The sequence below is a fragment of the Salmo salar genome, chromosome ssa23 (assembly GCF_905237065.1).
Source record: "Salmo salar chromosome ssa23, Ssal_v3.1, whole genome shotgun sequence".
Taxonomy (NCBI): domain Eukaryota; kingdom Metazoa; phylum Chordata; class Actinopteri; order Salmoniformes; family Salmonidae; genus Salmo; species Salmo salar.
In genome coordinates this window covers 35,716,010-35,733,268 of record NC_059464.1, presented here as the reverse complement: position 1 = coordinate 35,733,268, position 17,259 = coordinate 35,716,010, and the positions used below count along the sequence as shown (strand labels likewise).

The window sequence follows — 17,259 nt, the reverse complement described above, 5'->3', positions numbered from 1 at the left end:
AGAGGCATATCCACTGGTTAGTCAGCCTCTTCAGGATTCCGTGATCATTTTCTTTTAGCAAAATCAACAATTCCCAGCATATTATTTGAGGGCTTGAAGATTTGACCAATCGTCACACTATTTCCGCATAAAACATTCAAACCATCGCAATATTATCACATAGAACTGATCCATGACCACAGAACACAAAGAGGGCTCGCAATTTCAACAATTCACCGGACATTTACCGCATAATATGGTTCAATCAACTCACACGTCAACAAACTCGTTGACAGAATTGTTGCGACGAATCGGACCAAAAAATCATTGCATATCGCCATGCAAAATGTCCGAATTGCAGCAACAAAATCAAGAATTTGGGCCTGCAAATTTCACAAAAATTCCAAGCGAAATCCTGGAGGGACTGGTTAGTGACGGACAGAACAGATAGGGGTAGGTAGGTAACATGGAGTGAGTGATGATGTAGACAACGTCTTACCATGCATGCGGTGGGTGAAATGCCTCATCTACTGTAGTAGTGATGGGACCATTGAGCAGTAATACACAGCTGAGTACAGTACAATACAGTACTAAAGGGGGCTGAAGGGGGGAGGTGGAACTCACCGGTGCAAACAGCTGGATCTAAAGGTTGATCCAGTGAGTAGATGGATAGTACAACACAAAAACAGAACAACGAGAAGAAGGTTGGAGTTAACTTGTTTGCTGGAGCCTGGTGTTATACCAACTTGTCGCCACTGACCAATTGACTGACAGTGGCAATCATGTTTCTTAACGGTTTGACTGAACAACAAACTGACTGACAGTATGAATGACTGACAGGTCAAGTGACAGACAGACTTGGAGCTTTTACTGGTGAGAGTAGCAATGGCGTTAATTAGCATAGCTGATTCAGCCACCACCATGAAATCAAAACCACTCATCAATACAACATACTGCATCTCCCCTGATAGGCACAGCAGCTGCTACACCAGATGATTTCATCAAAGACCAGACCGTTTGACAGCTTTTCTTTTGTAAGTGTGAGAATACAAACAAGTGAGGATAACACTGAGATGAGATCCTAGCTTTGTTTTAAAGATTCCCTTCTGTTCTGAACTCAGTGTGAACAAAGCAGGTATCATCCAATAGCCTACTTAAAAAAAAGGGTTGTACGAGTTAAGTGAATCTCACTTGTCCTTCATTCTGAGAAAAGGGAAGAATTATGAACTTGGTCTGATACCTGCCGAAAGCCGGAAAAATGTCACCTGGGGCTAGCGTGCTGCCAGCCTGAGGGGCTAGCGTGCTGCCAGCCTGAGGGGCTAGCGTGCTGCCAGCCTGAGGGGCTAGCGTGCTGCCAGCCTGAGGGGCTAGCGTGCTGCCAGCCTGAGGGACTAGCGTGCTGCCAGCCTGAGGGACTAGCGTGCTGCCAGCCTGAGGGACTAGCGTGCTGCCAGCCTGAGGGACTAGCGTGCTGCCAGCCTGAGGGACAAGCGTGCTGCCAGCCTGAGGGGCTGGTGGGAATGAGAGAGAGAAAGAAGAGGGATAGTTTATGGCTGCTGATGCGGTTTAAAAGACCTAGCTGTGTGTCTTTTGATTAGAACAATGGGGGCGGGGCAAATGAGGACCAGACAAAATAAAGGGGAGGGGCTTAATTAATGTCACGAGACGGGGGGGATGACCATGTTCAGAAAGTCTGGACAGAAACGGACGACTGGGATAGAAAATGTTTCAACATTCCATCAATGGAAAATATCTGAGGTATCGAGACGAGCGTGCGAGAGCGAAAGACTTGCGCACAAGCGTCAGAGAAAGACAACGGCAGAGAGAGAGATTGTGATTCGTTACCTGGTTGTATTTAGCGTTGGCCACATGTTTGGTTTCCATCTTGCCGTACTGGGGGGGTTTGCAGGAGAACTCAACGAAGAGGAGCAGCTGTTCAAAGATGGCTGGGTACATGACCTGCAGGTTCTCTGGGCCCACACAGATGGCCTGCAGACAAAGAGACAGTAACCTCACTCACTACTGCCCTCACTAGAACCAGGGAACCTCACTCACTAGAACCAGGGAACCTCACTCACTAGAACCAGGGAACCTCACTCACTAGAACCAGGGAACCTCACTCACTAGAACCAGGGAACCTCACTCACTACTGACTCCCATCAGGTTAAACAAGGTTATACTACAGTCACATACTGTTCCATTAGAAGATCAGGTTAAACAAGGTTATACTACAGTCACATACTGTTCCATTAGAAGATCAGGTTAAACAAGGTTATACTACAGTCACATACTGTTCCATTAGAAGATCAGGTTAAACAAGGTTATACTACAGTCACATACTGTTCCATTAGAAGATCAGGTTAAACAAGGTTATACTACAGTCACATACTGTTCCATTAGAAGATCAGGTTAAACAAGGTTATACTACAGTCACATACTGTTCCATTAGAAGATCAGGTTAAACAAGGTTATACTACAGTCACATACTGTTCCATTAGAAGATCAGGTTAAACAAGGTTATACTACAGTCACATACTGTTCCATTAGAAGATCAGGAGAAAAGGAACAGTGACCCTTTAAATAAATGTGCTAGTTTCCATAACAGATGACAACAAAGGAATAGCAACCTTGTCCATCTAATAAAAAGGGAACTTTGAGAGCATTTAACAGTGTGTGTGTGTGTGTGTGTGTGTGTGTGTGTGTGTGTGTGTGTGTCGATTGGTTTTGGCTGATTTTGCAAAACACTTTAAAAATGTTATAATATTTGTGCTGTGGCCCACCCACCTTCTGCAGCACATCGAGCGCTGTGAGCACGGCCTCCTGCAGGCTGGTGAGGACAGCCTCGGTGTAGGAGGGCAGGATGAAGGGCGAGGCGTCACTGCTGATGGGTATGGACACGGCCCCGTGGAGGATCACTCCCAGTTTCCTCAGGTCCTCCATGCTGAAGACAGTCTTTATGTGCTGGTAGAGGGCAGGGACGATCTGGACTAACGCTGTCAGGAAGGGCTGGCTGGGGACGAAGGAGGGTCTGTCTGTCCCCGTCCCGCCACTAGGGGGCCTCGTGCTGTCTGTGCCCGTCCGGTACCAGGTGTTCCACGCCGACCACCACAGCGCCGCATCCTCCAGTGCCGATTCCTCCCCTGGGGGAGGGGCCTGGAGTTCGGCGCCGTTGTAGCTCGTCAGTCTCTCCAGCATCGAGTCGGAGCGCAGCAGGGGTCTGCCGGGGCCCGGGGCACTGAGGGGGTCGATGAGGATGGGGGGAACACCCATGGCAGCCAGAGCGTCGGTGGGCATGGCGGAGTCCTTGACGGGTGTGGCGATCTGGAGGATCTCCTGGAAGGACTTGAGCGCGGCCAGGGAGACCTCGCTGTTCTTACTGAGGGCAGCAGACTGGATGTGGTCCAACAGAACCTCCCACGCCTTGAAGAAGTCACCTGTGGAGTGGACACAGAACCAGGTAAGAAGAGGCAAATATTGGGGCCTATTCATTAAATTAGTATTTTGCATATGCGTGGGGACAGGGCAATGAGGAGGAGGAGCACTGTCCATAAATCACTAATCTTCCTCCTCCTGTCAATGAGTGTAGACATAAGAGATGAAAAAAGCTTGAAATAAAAACACGTGACCACACACAGACAGGGACACACACACACACACACACACACACACACCTAGCTGCTGCAGCAGGTATCTCCTGGTGTTGAAGATACGAGCCACCCCTGCCAGCGTCAGCACCCAGGTCTCCGCCCACTGTTTCTCAGCCGTGTCCCGTGAGTGGTGGATGAGGATGTTCCCGCCCCCCGACTCAATCTTTTCCTTATCGGCCGTAGTGGAAGACTTCCTCACACAGTCCAGCAGGTGGAACAGAACCTGGTTTTATGGACCACCAGAGGGAAGATGACCAATAAGCTTGTTAAAATCATACTGGGTGGTTTCAAGTATTAGCAGCAGGACTTAATCACGTATGATCAGGTTCAAATTGACAGATCCCAAACGTACAATCCTATTTGACCGCGTGTTTCCTTGATAGACGACGGCCAGTGACTGAACATTTGAATAGCTTCCAGTATGTGATAGGAGTCTATAGCCATGTATCATTCATGTGATTACTGTTAGTGACTAGACGGTACCTTCCAGACGACGATGTGCCAGGTGGACTGCTGCAGTAGGGTGCCGTGGGCAGCGATGGTGGAGAACATGGTCTGACCGGCGCTCTTCCTGACGGCGGGCCGGGGGTCCACACACAGCTGGCCCAGCTTGGCGTACAGACACAGCCACAGGCAGTCGAACGGAGGGGCCGGGTGGAAGGGCCTGTTCAGGGGCTCACCCTTCTCCTGAGCCTGCTTCTGCAGCGCGGCCTCCTCCCTCTCTAGCTCCTGGGTGATGGCCTCGCCCCTCTGGAAGAAGTAGTCGGAGATGTTCCACTGTGGGGGAGAGAGGTTGACAGAAATCACTAGCACAGACAGTCACTTTCAAAAATCATTGTTGAAATACTAGTAATGCAACAGTAATTATAACAGTATCAACAAACTCAATACAGGATATAAAACAATATATGCCACATACTGCGGTCGTACCAGGAGTCCTATAGAGGGGAGGCTGATGTTGAGTTAGGGTTAGTGTTAGTCATGGTGTGTTCAGTCTCACCAGGAGTCCTATAGAGGGGAGGCTGATGTTGAGTTAGGGTTAGTGTTAGTCATGGTGTGTTCAGTCTCACCAGGAGTCCTATAGAGGGGAGGCTGATGTTGAGTTAGGGTTAGTGTTAGTCATGGTGTGTTCAGTCTCACCAGGAGTCCTATAGAGGGGAGGCTGATGTTGAGTTAGGGTTAGTGTTAGTCATGGTGTGTTCAGTCTCACCAGGAGTCCTATAGAGGGGAGGGCTGATGTTGAGTTAGGGTTAGTGTTAGTCATGGTGTGTTCAGTCTCACCAGGAGTCCTATGGAGGTGAGGCTGATGTTGAGTTAGGGTTAGTGTTAGTCATGGTGTGTTCAGTCTCACCAGGAGTCCTATGGAGGTGAGGCTGATGTTGAGCTCCTGGTTTTGGAGGCCGAAGCTGCCAGCTACATCCACTACGATCTGGAGGCACGTGCAAGGCATGGTGGGGAGGAAGTCAGTCACCACCAACTGCAGGCACTGGAAGGCTGTTCGGATCAATGACTCTCTGGGACAGGAAGAAATACAGCAGGAGAGATCAATTAAAGGTGCACTACGCAGAAATCGCTCTGCCATTTCCTGGCTGCTAAAATAAATAAAATAGTTTGCCTCATTTCATTTTGTGACACAAAACAAGCAATGCATAGTGCAGAGAATCATTGTACAATCTAAACAGCTGTGAAATATCTTCTTAAGAACACAAAGTATCTTATTTTCAGCTGTTTGAAGATGTACAAAAAAATTAAGACGCACAAACAAAACTTAAGAACGGGAAACATAGCAATAACGCATGTAGAACCGATCTACAGCTTCTTAGACTTGCTTTCAATGAGAATGACAGATCTATAACTCACATTTGGTCGGGTCGCCCAAAAAGTAACATTTTACCGCTTTAAGTGTTACTACTGCTAAAATAGTAAAGAAGCACATTATCTCCGCACCGCTTCAACGTTACCCCTCTTCCCATTTATCCTTTCATCCCTCCCTCACCCCTGGTCGTTGCGGATGGCCCCTATTACGCCTAGCACTAAGGGCCAGCCGGGCCCCAGACTGTCCCCTTGGCTCTGGAGGATCTGCAGCACGCTCTCCAGCTGCTTCTGACGGATGTCTGCATGGAGCACGTTGGAAAGCTCCTTCAGCGGGTTCAACAACAGGAGCTGCAGCCTCTGACGGAGGGACAGATGGCAACCAGTGAAGAACAAACACCATTCTAAATACAATCCATAATTACGTCTATTTAAATTTCTCCATTCCTTTGAAACTTTGCAATGTTTACCGTTTATTATCTATTTCACTTGCGTTGGCAATGTAAACATGTTTCCCATGCCAATAAATTAAAAAGGAATTGACAGAGCGAAAGAGAGAGATGGGGACAGAGAGAAAGAAAGAGGGCAGGGAGTGGCCTTAAGATCTAAACATGCCAACTATGTGTGGGTGGGTTGGCATGGTGAAGCGGACTAATAGCTAGTCATCTTAACACATTGTAACAGTCTTCCAACTTCTAGACAGGAAATGTTCCAGCATTCCCTGTGTTTGGGTTACTGGGTGAAGATGAGAGAGATTGGGTAGTAGTACCTGGTTCTGTGCCAGAGGGGGGTTGTGTTTGTAGGCCAGGCCAGCTTTGATGAGGGAGGTCACAGCCTCAGCCCCCCACTCTCTCATTCTGGCATTGGGGTGCTGGCAGACCTGCAGCAGGGAACAGAGGGTAGGGTACACACACACACGAGCACGGAGAGGGAGATCAGACATCACACGAGCATGGAGAGGGAGATCAGACATCACACGAGCATGGAGAGGGAGATCAGACATCACACGAGCATGGAGAGGGAGATCAGACATCACACGAGCACGGAGAGGGAGATCAGACATCACACGAGCACGGAGAGGGAGATCAGACATCACACGAGCACGGAGAGGGAGATCAGACATCACACGAGCATGGAGAGGGAGATCAGACATCACACGAGCATGGAGAGGGAGATCAGACATCACACGAGCACGGAGAGGGAGATCAGACATCACACGAGCATGGAGAGGGAGATCAGACATCACACGAGCACGGAGAGGGAGATCAGACATCACACGAGCACGGAGAGGGAGATCAGACATCACACGAGCACGGAGAGGGAGATCAGACATCACACGAGCACGGAGAGGGAGAAAGAGAGGAGGGGGGGTAGAGAGAGAGCGAAAGGGATCTGGGTCAGGGGCTGTTCAAACAGTATGTCCACCCGGTGGTTAAAACACTATGCCTGTGATGAATGAAATAATGTCATTCCATTTGACAGACACATAATCATGAGCGCTGTGGCGAGATCAGCTGGCTTTCAACGAGTTGCATTGTTGCTCATTACACTATTCCCCTGGACAGCTACACCAACAGTGATTAAGACGCCATATTAGCACCAACCTTTACACCCCACAAGTGTCTGTTAGCTACACGTTGCCCAACATGAAACAAGTATGTTACTTGTCAATAAAGGCTGGCATATCATTACAGCTGATGTATATATTCAGATGTCTGTATAGCAGCGGTCACCAACCGGTCCATCTCCAAGGCATTCCTAATCAATCACCAAACATTGATAAAGCCTTGAGTTCCTTTGTTTTTTTGTTATTGTTTCGCGCTGTTGACGGTAGGTGCACTTGATTCAGTAGCTCTAGTGTCCTGGGAAGGCAACGTGTTACCATTTTGAACCATTTCACGAGTCTGAAGGTAGAACTCAGTTTACCCAGCTGCCCAAGAGAGCAAAGCTAGTGTACCTATAGGCCTACTGCTGGCCAATCAGATAACTCAGATCACTGTCTGCATAGTTTCCTGGAGCCATAGATCGTAACACACAGCAAAGTTGATCATGTGAGATTTCAAAACCATGACGAGAGAGACTCAATGAATACAGCAAAGAGCTGTTTTATGAGTAAGTTCCTGTTTAAGTTGTTATTCAGCACTGTCAACACTTTGTTCAACACTTTTATAGGCCATAAAATGCATGTTTTGATAAACTTTAATTGCTATTATTAGCGGCTTGTGTCTTTTTTAATATCGAGGAATATTTCACTTTCTCTGGTCATAGGAGTAACAACATGGTGCATAAGGCAGAAGAGAAGTCACCGCTGCTCCCTCCCTGCCTCACCGCTGCTACCTCCCTGCCTCACCGCTGCTACCTCCCTGCCTCACCGCTGCTCCCTCCCTGCCTCACCGCTGCTCCCTCCCTGCCTCACCGCTGCTCCCTCCCTGCCTCACCGCTGCTCCCTCCCTGCCTCACCGCTGCTCCCTCCCTGCCTCACCGCTGCTCCCTCCCTGCCTCACCGCTGCTCCCTCCCTGCCTCACCGCTGCTCCCTCCCTGCCTCACCGCTGCTCCCTCCCTGCCTCACCGCTGCTCCCTCCCTGCCTCACCGCTGCTCCCTCCCTGCCTCACCGCTGCTCCCTCCCTGCCTCACCGCTGCTCCCTCCCTGCCTCACCGCTGCTCCCTCCCTGCCTCACCGCTGCTCCCTCCCTGCCTCACCGCTGCTCCCTCCCTGCCTCACCGCTGCTCCCTCCCTGCCTCACCGCTGCTCCCTCCCTGCCTCACCGCTGCTACCTCCCTGCCTCACCGCTGCTCCCTCCCTGCCTCACCGCTGCTCCCTCCCTGCCTCACCGCTGCTCCCTCCCTGCCTCACCGCTGCTCCCTCCCTGCCTCACCGCTGCTCCCTCCCTGCCTCACCGCTGCTCCCTCCCTGCCTCACCGCTGCTCCCTCCCTGCCTCACCGCTGCTCCCTCCCTGCCTCACCGCTGCTCCCTCCCTGCCTCACCGCTGCTCCCTCCCTGCCTCACCGCTGCTACCTCCCTGCCTCACCGCTGCTCCCTCCCTGCCTCACCGCTGCTCCCTCCCTGCCTCACCGCTGCTCCCTCCCTGCCTCACCGCTGCTCCCTCCCTGCCTCACCGCTGCTCCCTCCCTGCCTCACCGCTGCTCCCTCCCTGCCTCACCGCTGCTCCCTCCCTGCCTCACCGCTGCTCCCTCCCTGCCTCACCGCTGCTACCTCCCTGCCTCACCGCTGCTACCTCCCTGCCTCACCGCTGCTCCCTCCCTGCCTCACCGCTGCTACCTCCCTGCCTCACCGCTGCTCCCTCCCTGCCTCACCGCTGCTCCCTCCCTGCCTCACCGCTGCTACCTCCCTGCCTCACCGCTGCTACCTCCCTGCCTCACCGCTGCTCCCTCCCTGCCTCACCGCTGCTACCTCCCTGCCTCACCGCTGCTCCCTCCCTGCCTCACCGCTGCTACCTCCCTGCCTCACCGCTGCTACCTCCCTGCCTCACCGCTGCTACCTCCCTGCCTCACCGCTGCTCCCTCCCTGCCTCACCGCTGCTACCTCCCTGCCTCACCGCTGCTACCTCCCTGCCTCACCGCTGCTCCCTCCCTGCCTCACCGCTGCTCCCTCCCTGCCTCACCGCTGCTCCCTCCCTGCCTCACCGCTGCTCCCTCCCTGCCTCACCGCTGCTACCTCCCTGCCTCACCGCTGCTACCTCCCTGCCTCACCGCTGCTACCTCCCTGCCTCACCGCTGCTACCTCCCTGCCTCACCGCTGCTACCTCCCTGCCTCACCGCTGCTCCCTCCCTGCCTCACCGCTGCTACCTCCCTGCCTCACCGCTGCTCCCTCCCTGCCTCACCGCTGCTCCCTCCCTGCCTCACCGCTGCTCCCTCCCTGCCTCACCGCTGCTACCTCCCTGCCTCACCGCTGCTACCTCCCTGCCTCACCGCTGCTACCTCCCTGCCTCACCGCTGCTACCTCCCTGCCTCACCGCTGCTCCCTCCCTGCCTCACCGCTGCTACCTCCCTGCCTCAGACTGACCATCAGATGCAGGCCATCAGTCCAGTTAAAAAAAGAAATTAAAATAAAAAAGCAAATTATTATGCTCACTCAGCTGTGCCTCAAGTAATAGAACAAATTATCTATTCCAGTGTGATCATATACCTACAATTTTTAAATATAATTTCTAAATAGTCTGAGAAGAACATTGGCAGGACAATTCAAGCGCAGCCAATATGCAGTGATAATGTATTGGGCCTATAGCTTACTGCACAAACCTCATTGCTACAGAACTGTTTTTAATTGGTTAATGTTGCATAGGATTATGTTTAAATTGTGTAAAAAAAGAAAAGAAGTATAATCGAAGCAATAGATCTCGGTTTGCTTTTTGACCCAGAAAGTGATCTGTCCTCAGAAAAGGTTGGTGACAACTGCTGTATAGTATGCATACAAACAAAAACAGAGTTCCAAAAATGCAACTCAAGCGAGGAAATTTAGATCAAACATAACAACGAAGCAAACATAAGTGTTGCAAGCTGCACATTGCATACTCTCAGCTCCAACACATTGATCACCAGGCAGAGAGGCACAGGGAATGAGAGCAAAAGCAAATGATTGGGAGAAGTTTCCGAGCTTACCTTCTGCAAAAACAGACATGGGTTGCAAAAGAGAGGGAGATAGAGAAAAGAGAATGGTTTGTTTCAGACAGACCACACACACACACAACAGGTGTATTACTTTCACTACACAGAGGACAGATGCCACTCAAAGCATTAGAAACGGGGGAGTTACTACCATTACCACGAAATGAAAGGGCTTGAGAAGTATCTATTGAAGTTTTCCCAAAATACCACTTCAATTGACCTGGGTTCAAATACTATTTGAAATATTTCAAATACTTTCAAAGTTAGCTTGAGCCTGCCTGGAATGTGAGATGGGCAGTTCCAAGTATTTGGATTATTCTACTGGTCCATTTAAAGCAAGCAAGCACAGATTACAAATGATAAAAAAATATTATTTGAACCCTGGACTTCACTACCCACTACTTCCATTATGATGGTATATAAAGGTCTATAGGTGGTCTATAATAGTGAATGGAAGACGTACATCCAGTAGATGTCCAGTGAGGGGCCTCCACAGGATCTCTATACGGTCCATGTTGACCAGGCCGGTCTCCAGCAGCTTGGCAACAGCAAACAGAGACGGCTCCTGGACACAGGACGAGAACAAAACATATGAGTGACTGGGTCGGTGGATATAAGCATTACATATTTAGGAACACAAGGCGGCACAAACAGAAGATGGGGACGTCATACGTTGTTGCTCTGGCTACATGCACGTATAGTAGTTACCTTGTTAGTCCCGTAGGCCATCTCCACAGCCTCCAGAGAGAGGGAGCACAGTGCGGTGATCAGGTGATGCAGTGACACGTCGGCTAAGTACTGGGAGCTCTCAAAGAGCCTAGACAGGATGTTGGAGATGACAGGCAGGTCCGTCATCACAGCCGTGGTCAGCACCTGTAACCAACAGACAGAGGATGAGTCAGAGCGTTGACAGGTTTGTCTATTACGATCCAGCAGAGCTACGTACCTTAGTGTGGTGTCTAGCTTTGAAGGCTGAATAGCCAATGAAACCCTACGGAGGCTGTTGCTAATTGATGCAGAGAATTTAACTAATTACAGTGTGACTGTGTAAGGCAGGGCGATCGATTTGTGGTCTTGTATTACCGTGCTTGGCCCCTCTACTGCACGACCAGGCTTCAGAGCACCTCCAACCCCAGGCTTCAGACCTAGGATCCACACCAGGTGCTGGGAGAGGAGAGGGAAGGTGGGAGATAGACAGAACAGGAAGAGTGGAGTGGGTGGTGAGAAAAGTCAGAGCGATTCACTCAGACCACTTCCACTATATAAATCAGAACAACAAAAAAAATGTTTATGAATATAAATATTTAGGCTTGTCAATATCAACAATAAAAAAATAAAAATCACAGCTTGGTTATAATACAGTGTAAAACTGTACCTGTGTGTGTGTGTGTGTGTGTGTGTGTGTGTGTGTGTGTGTGTGGCAGAGGAGGCTGGTGAGAGGAGCTATAGGAGGACAGGCTCATTGTATTGGCTGGAATGGAATAAATGGAACGGTATCAAACGCATCAAACAGGGAAACCACATGTTTGACTGTTCCATCTATTCCATTCCAGCCATTACAATGAGCCTGTCCTCCTATCGCTCATCCCACAAGCCTCCTCTGGTGTGTGGTGGATACAGTATGGTGGAAGTGTACCTGCAGCGTGGCCAGCACCAGCTGCCAGGAGGTTCCCAGCACCGCCCCGTGGCAGTGGGCCAGGTTCAACAAGGTCCGCATACACTGGATATTCTTAGCTGTCAGCTGATAGATGGAGAGATGGAGTTATGCAACACTACTGTTTGTATGTGTGAACATTAACATTTGCTCATACGGTGCCCTCTAGTTGTGGTGTTGTAGTAAATGTTGTGTAGTGGTACACAACATGACCAAAAGTATTTGGACACCTGCTTGTCGAACATCTCATTCCAAAATCATGGGCATTAAAATGGAGTTGGTCCCCCCTTTGCTGCTATAACAGCCTCCACTTCTGGGAAGGCTTTCCAATAGATATTGGAGCATTGCTGCGGGGACTTGCTTCCATTCAACCAGAGGAGCATTAATGAGGTCGGACACTGATGTTCGGAGATTAGGCATGGCTCGCAGTCGGCGTTCCAATTTATCCCAAAGGTGTTCGAAGGGGTTGAGGTCAGGGCTCTGTGCAGGCCAGTTAAGTTCTTCCACAACGATCAACAAACCATTTCTGTACAGACCTTGATTTATGCATGGGGACATTGTCATGCTAAAACAGGAAAGGGCCTTCCCCAAAAAGTTGCCACAAAGTTGGAAGCACAGAATTGTCTAGAATGTCATTGTATGCTGTAACGTTAAGATTTCCCTTCACTTGAACTAAGACGCCTAATCCGAACCATGATAAACAGCCCCAGACCATTATTCCAATGCCACCAAACTTTACAGTTGGCACTATACATCGGGGCATGCAGCGTTCTCCTGGCATCCTCCAAACCCAGATTCATCCACCAGACTGCCAGATGGTGAAGCGGGATTCATCATTCCAGAGAACGCATTTCCACTGCTCCAGAGTCCACTGGCGACGAGCTTTACACCACTCCAGCCGACGCTTGGCATTGTGCATGGTCATCTTAGCCTTGTGTGAGGCTATTCGGCCATGGAAACCCATTTCATGAAGTTCCTGGCAAACAGTTTGTGTGCTGACGTTGCTTCCAGAGGCAGTTTCAAACTCAGTAGTGTGTTCGAACTGAGGACAGACGATTGGCGGTCCCGTTCTGTGAGCTTGTGTGGTCTACCACTTCGCGGCTAAGGCGCTGTTGCTCCTAGACGTTTCCACTTCACAATAACAGTGCTTACAGTTGCCCGGGGCAGCACTACCAGGGCAGGAATTTGACGAACTGACTTGTTGGAAAGATGGCACCCTATGACTGTGCCACGTTGAAAGTCACTGAGCTCTTCAGTAATGCCATTCTACTGCCAATATTTGTCTATGGAGATTGCATGGATGTGTGCTCAATTTGATACACCTGTCAGCGATGTGAGTGGCTGAAATAGCCGAATCCACTAATTTGAAGGTGTGTCCACAAACACTAATTACACAAAAGTATCATACCACCACAGTGGCCTTTAGATGTGGTGTTGTAGTAATGTTGTGTAGAGGTAATCTTACCACTACGGTGCCTTGGGGCTGTACAGAGAGAGGCTGTCCCACAGCCACCACCTGCTGATGAGACTCACTGGAGGAACTGATGATCTGAACACTCTGGCCCTGGATGGAGTAGGCTGGAGGAGGACAGGAGAAAACACCTTTTATTTGAGTCCACACAAAAGTAATGATCACAAGGACCAAATCTTTTGGAGGTTCAAAAATAGATTTAGACTCCTTGGTCCACGATGACTTCGTTATTTTCTCATCTTCATGATGTACCCCACAGACAGGCAGGCAGACAGAGGCAGACACCCCTGATAATAATAATAACACACAACGCCAGTCATTTCCATGTATATACTCACTGAGTGACTGTGACAAGCCAGCTACATGCTACAGAGACTTGATTTATTAACTCCCTAGCAAACATCGATCCTGCTGAAGCCATTTTGCAAGCTCCATCTATCACAGCAAATATGCAAATAGTGTGTGCGTGTGAGACTGTGACCTCCCCGACACATTCATCTTGGTGTTACTAATTAGAGGGAACAAGAAAACAGTTGAGGCACAGCCAGGATTAATGACATATAAGTGGGGCATCACAGTGGTTAGTATGGAGATCACACACAGCCAGGGCTCTCGAGCTTCAAACTCTCACAAACGTACACAGAGAGACTTGGGATGAAAAGCGCATTAAGTGTAGAAATAAACAACTAACTACCGGCTTATCGAGTTCCTCAGTGGCACGTATGTATAATTATCACAGAGCTGATGTAGCAAAGCCATGAGGGAAGAACGCTATGAACGCACACAAACATACACTCTCACACACGCATGCACCCACCACCCCCACACACACACACGCAGGGTACTGACGTACACGCGCCAGTGTTTCCCCTAGACATTTTTGGAGGGTGCGTGGTAGTGGCCTTGGCCAACGGCGCGGTTTTAGAGGCCGTCTTCTTAGCTGCAGAGACAAAATGTTGCTGTTTTAAAGCGAATTTCTCACACTTCTACACATCTTGCCACGGAGCGGAGAGAATATTTTCAGTCTTAAAGCAAATTCCCTTAAATTCTACACATTTGGCCATGGCTTATGCCTTGTTCTTATGCTATCGGACTTAAACATTACAACAAAATCATTGGGGGTCCCATGTCATCACATTTTTTACATTTTAGATTCTCCTTGACTGTCTAGTTTTCATTTAAGTGATTATTAGTTCTCACAGATGATCTTATTTAAAAGTATATAGTGCCATTATATTTTCTATATACTTGATATCTTGTTTTAGTGGTTAAAGTTTACACTGAAAACGTTTTACCTTCCCAAATGTTTAGTAAAAATGTTTTTGCAGTGTCGGTTTAGCATCCACGACTGACCCTTGTTGTTAAGGTTGGCTGTATTACTGCTGAGGACCGTCAGGGCGTAGTGTGGGGGCAGCGAGGCCTTGCAGATGGCTGTGATGAAGGCGTCGCGGGGCGTCACCAGGCCCAGGCGACCACACAGCACCGCCACGGTCAGCTCTGCCTTCAGGATGCTCTCTGTCGCCGTCTCATCTGTACTGGAGGGGGACGAGACAGAGGGGGTTATGGGTTTGGAACAAACGTTTATGACGGCCTAACTGCTGCAACGTCTTCACTTTTTGCCGCGTTACATTTTTTTATCATAAAACCGTTTAATCTGCTGACCCCTTACACAGCAACTTATGGTCTAGGGACCATAGTTGCTGGGCGCAGTAGTTTCAATAACTTTTGTTGCTCCTGAACTTAACACTGACCTTGAGTTTCCCCTGTCAAACTATCAAGTTACTTTGAGAGGATTATAAATACCTTTACTTTGAGGGGATACTAAATACATTTGATGGGATACTAAATACATTGACTTTGAGGTGATCTATAAGAAGGGTTGTTTACCTGGCGTCCAGCAGGAGAGAGAGGGCAGCCAGTAGACCACACCAACACGCACTGACCATCTCCTCCCAGACCAGATGGGCCCCTAACAGAGAAACACTAGTTAGCAACAGAGTGGAAAAGCAATATACATTTGTACAGATATCTATATTTAAAAATTCTACATAAGCTTTTTAATAGGGATGACAGAGCGCATCACCGTGGTAAGCCTACATTGATAAACTCCCTCAGGAAGTGTAGGTACTGGATTGGCCACTAGAGGTCAGAAAAGTGCTTCAAAGTTCAAGATTTGCACACCTACAGAATGTCAAGCTAAGATTCAGCACTTTCTGTAGGCCCAGAGAAGCCCCCGGGTCCTAACCCCTGACCCCCATCCCCCTGCCCTCTCTTCACCAGGCTCAGGCTGGGTGTTCTGGTCTGGGTTGGCCTCCCTGCGTACAGCCGCCTCCTCCTCAGCCAATTCTCTCTCTATCATGGAAGTGATGCCTCGGACCAGGTCCAGCAGGGCGCTGAAGGCCACAGACATAGCATAACCCTCTGGGATAGACGGGGGCTCCACCTTGTCCAACATCTCCAGACTGGCGGAGGAAGAGAGAGTAATGATGTGAATGAGCGTGTGTGTGTTAGTGTGTGTGCAGATGCTGAGAACCACTTCTCTACCCTGCTGAGTTGCATGAATGTGCGTATACTACATCAAAAGGGGCTGCGTGCAATCACTCTTGTTCAGCTCCTACTAACAAACTATTTTTCACTGGACTGCTGCTTATATTAAACACCTGCAGGATCAGCTGTCCCTGGCCATTTGTTCTTGTATTAAACACCTGCAGGATCAGCTGTCCCTGGCCATTTGTTCTTGTATTAAACACCTGCAGGATCAGCTGTCCCTGGCCATTTGTTCTTGTATTAAACACCTGCAGGATCAGCTGTCCCTGGCCATTTGTTCTTGTATTAAACACCTGCAGGATCAGCTGTCCCTGGCCATTTGTTCTTGTATTAAACACCTGCAGGATCAGCTGTCCCTGGCCATTTGTTCTTGTATTAAACACCTGCAGGATCAGCTGTCCCTGGCCATTTGTTCTTGTATTAAACACCTGCAGGATCAGCTGTCCCTGGCCATTTGTTCTTATATTAAACACCTGCAGGATCTGCTGTCCCTGGCCATTTGTTCTTGTATTAAACACCTGCAGGATCAGCTGTCCCTGGCCATTTGTTCTTGTATTAAACACCTGCAGGATCAGCTGTCCCTGGCCATTTGTTCTTGTATTAAACACCTGCAGGATCAGCTGTCCCTGGCCATTTGTTCTTGTATTAAACACCTGCAGGATCAGCTGTCCCTGGCCATTTGTTCTTGTATTAAACACCTGCAGGATTAGCTGTCCCTGGCCATTTGTCCATTACAGAAACACAATGTTGAGGTAGATGACTGACAACTAACAACTCTTTCTCCTGCATCAACAAACCAGCTTCTATAACATAAAAACAGCAGCATTGTTTTATCTCCTCACAATTACAGGCAACAGATGCTACTCCCTCCCTCGCATTTTCAGCTCTACGATAGTTAAAAATAGCAAATGTGCCCACTCTGGTATTGGCACATGCGCTCTAGCCAACAGCTGGCAGATACAGTGCAGCTAAGCTCGTTTACATGACATTATTATGGATAAGAGCAAGATTATCTGTCAAACGGCAGCCCAGCATTGATCATCATGTCACCAGAATAAGACCCTCGATGTTTATTGGGAAGCAGCATGAAGCTCATCACCGTGCACTTTCACCACCCTGTGAAGTTCATCATAACTTATTTCATCTATAGCCTAATAAACCACATGGTTTCCCGAGTCATCGTGGGAGGACCACACCCCATATCATCGCGTGACTCCAAGTTTACTCTGATATGATGGTTATTATATCAATAATTGTTTCCATCACCATTTCGCATATAATTCATTTTACTGACACAAATAAGATCCCACCATGTCGAACAAACAAATGATCTGTTGGCATTTATGAAATTGTTCACGAAACTTCCTTTTTCCATCACAGCTGTCATGTTTTTCTTTTATATGGACTTTACTTGCATAGAAACTGTGGATGGAAACATGGTTACTGTGTGTAATAATTGGATTGACGATTTCTATCTAGACAGCAATAGCTAGATATCTAGTGTGTGTGTGTGTGTGTG

The 17,259-nt window shown here is 49.0% G+C and overlaps 1 protein-coding gene across 9 annotated transcripts in view; it reads right to left on the bottom strand.

The window, feature by feature from the left end:
- LOC106584500 (protein MON2 homolog) overlaps positions 1–17,259 on the bottom strand; it is a 62,092-nt gene that overhangs the window by 12,860 nt on the left and 31,973 nt on the right. For 2 of the 9 annotated variants that reach the window (XM_014169876.2, XM_014169879.2), the window contains exons 12-29: positions 15,471–15,655; positions 15,081–15,162; positions 14,547–14,728; positions 14,047–14,133; positions 13,188–13,300; positions 11,705–11,809; positions 11,152–11,232; positions 10,777–10,941; positions 10,532–10,633; positions 10,063–10,065; positions 6,208–6,318; positions 5,623–5,798; positions 4,978–5,140; positions 4,110–4,403; positions 3,651–3,849; positions 2,764–3,413; positions 1,825–1,968; positions 604–621 (exon numbers count right to left, since the gene is read on the bottom strand). In XM_014169876.2, the coding sequence (XP_014025351.1) occupies positions 604–621; positions 1,825–1,968; positions 2,764–3,413; positions 3,651–3,849; positions 4,110–4,403; positions 4,978–5,140; positions 5,623–5,798; positions 6,208–6,318; positions 10,063–10,065; positions 10,532–10,633; positions 10,777–10,941; positions 11,152–11,232; positions 11,705–11,809; positions 13,188–13,300; positions 14,047–14,133; positions 14,547–14,728; positions 15,081–15,162; positions 15,471–15,655 (2,860 nt within the window). The remainder of the gene's footprint in view (positions 1–603; positions 622–1,824; positions 1,969–2,763; positions 3,414–3,650; positions 3,850–4,109; positions 4,404–4,977; positions 5,141–5,622; positions 5,799–6,207; positions 6,319–10,062; positions 10,066–10,531; positions 10,634–10,776; positions 10,942–11,151; positions 11,233–11,704; positions 11,810–13,187; positions 13,301–14,046; positions 14,134–14,546; positions 14,729–15,080; positions 15,163–15,470; positions 15,656–17,259) is intronic. The other 7 variants (XM_014169881.2, XM_014169882.2, XM_014169878.2 and 4 more) reach the window with 6 other exon arrangements.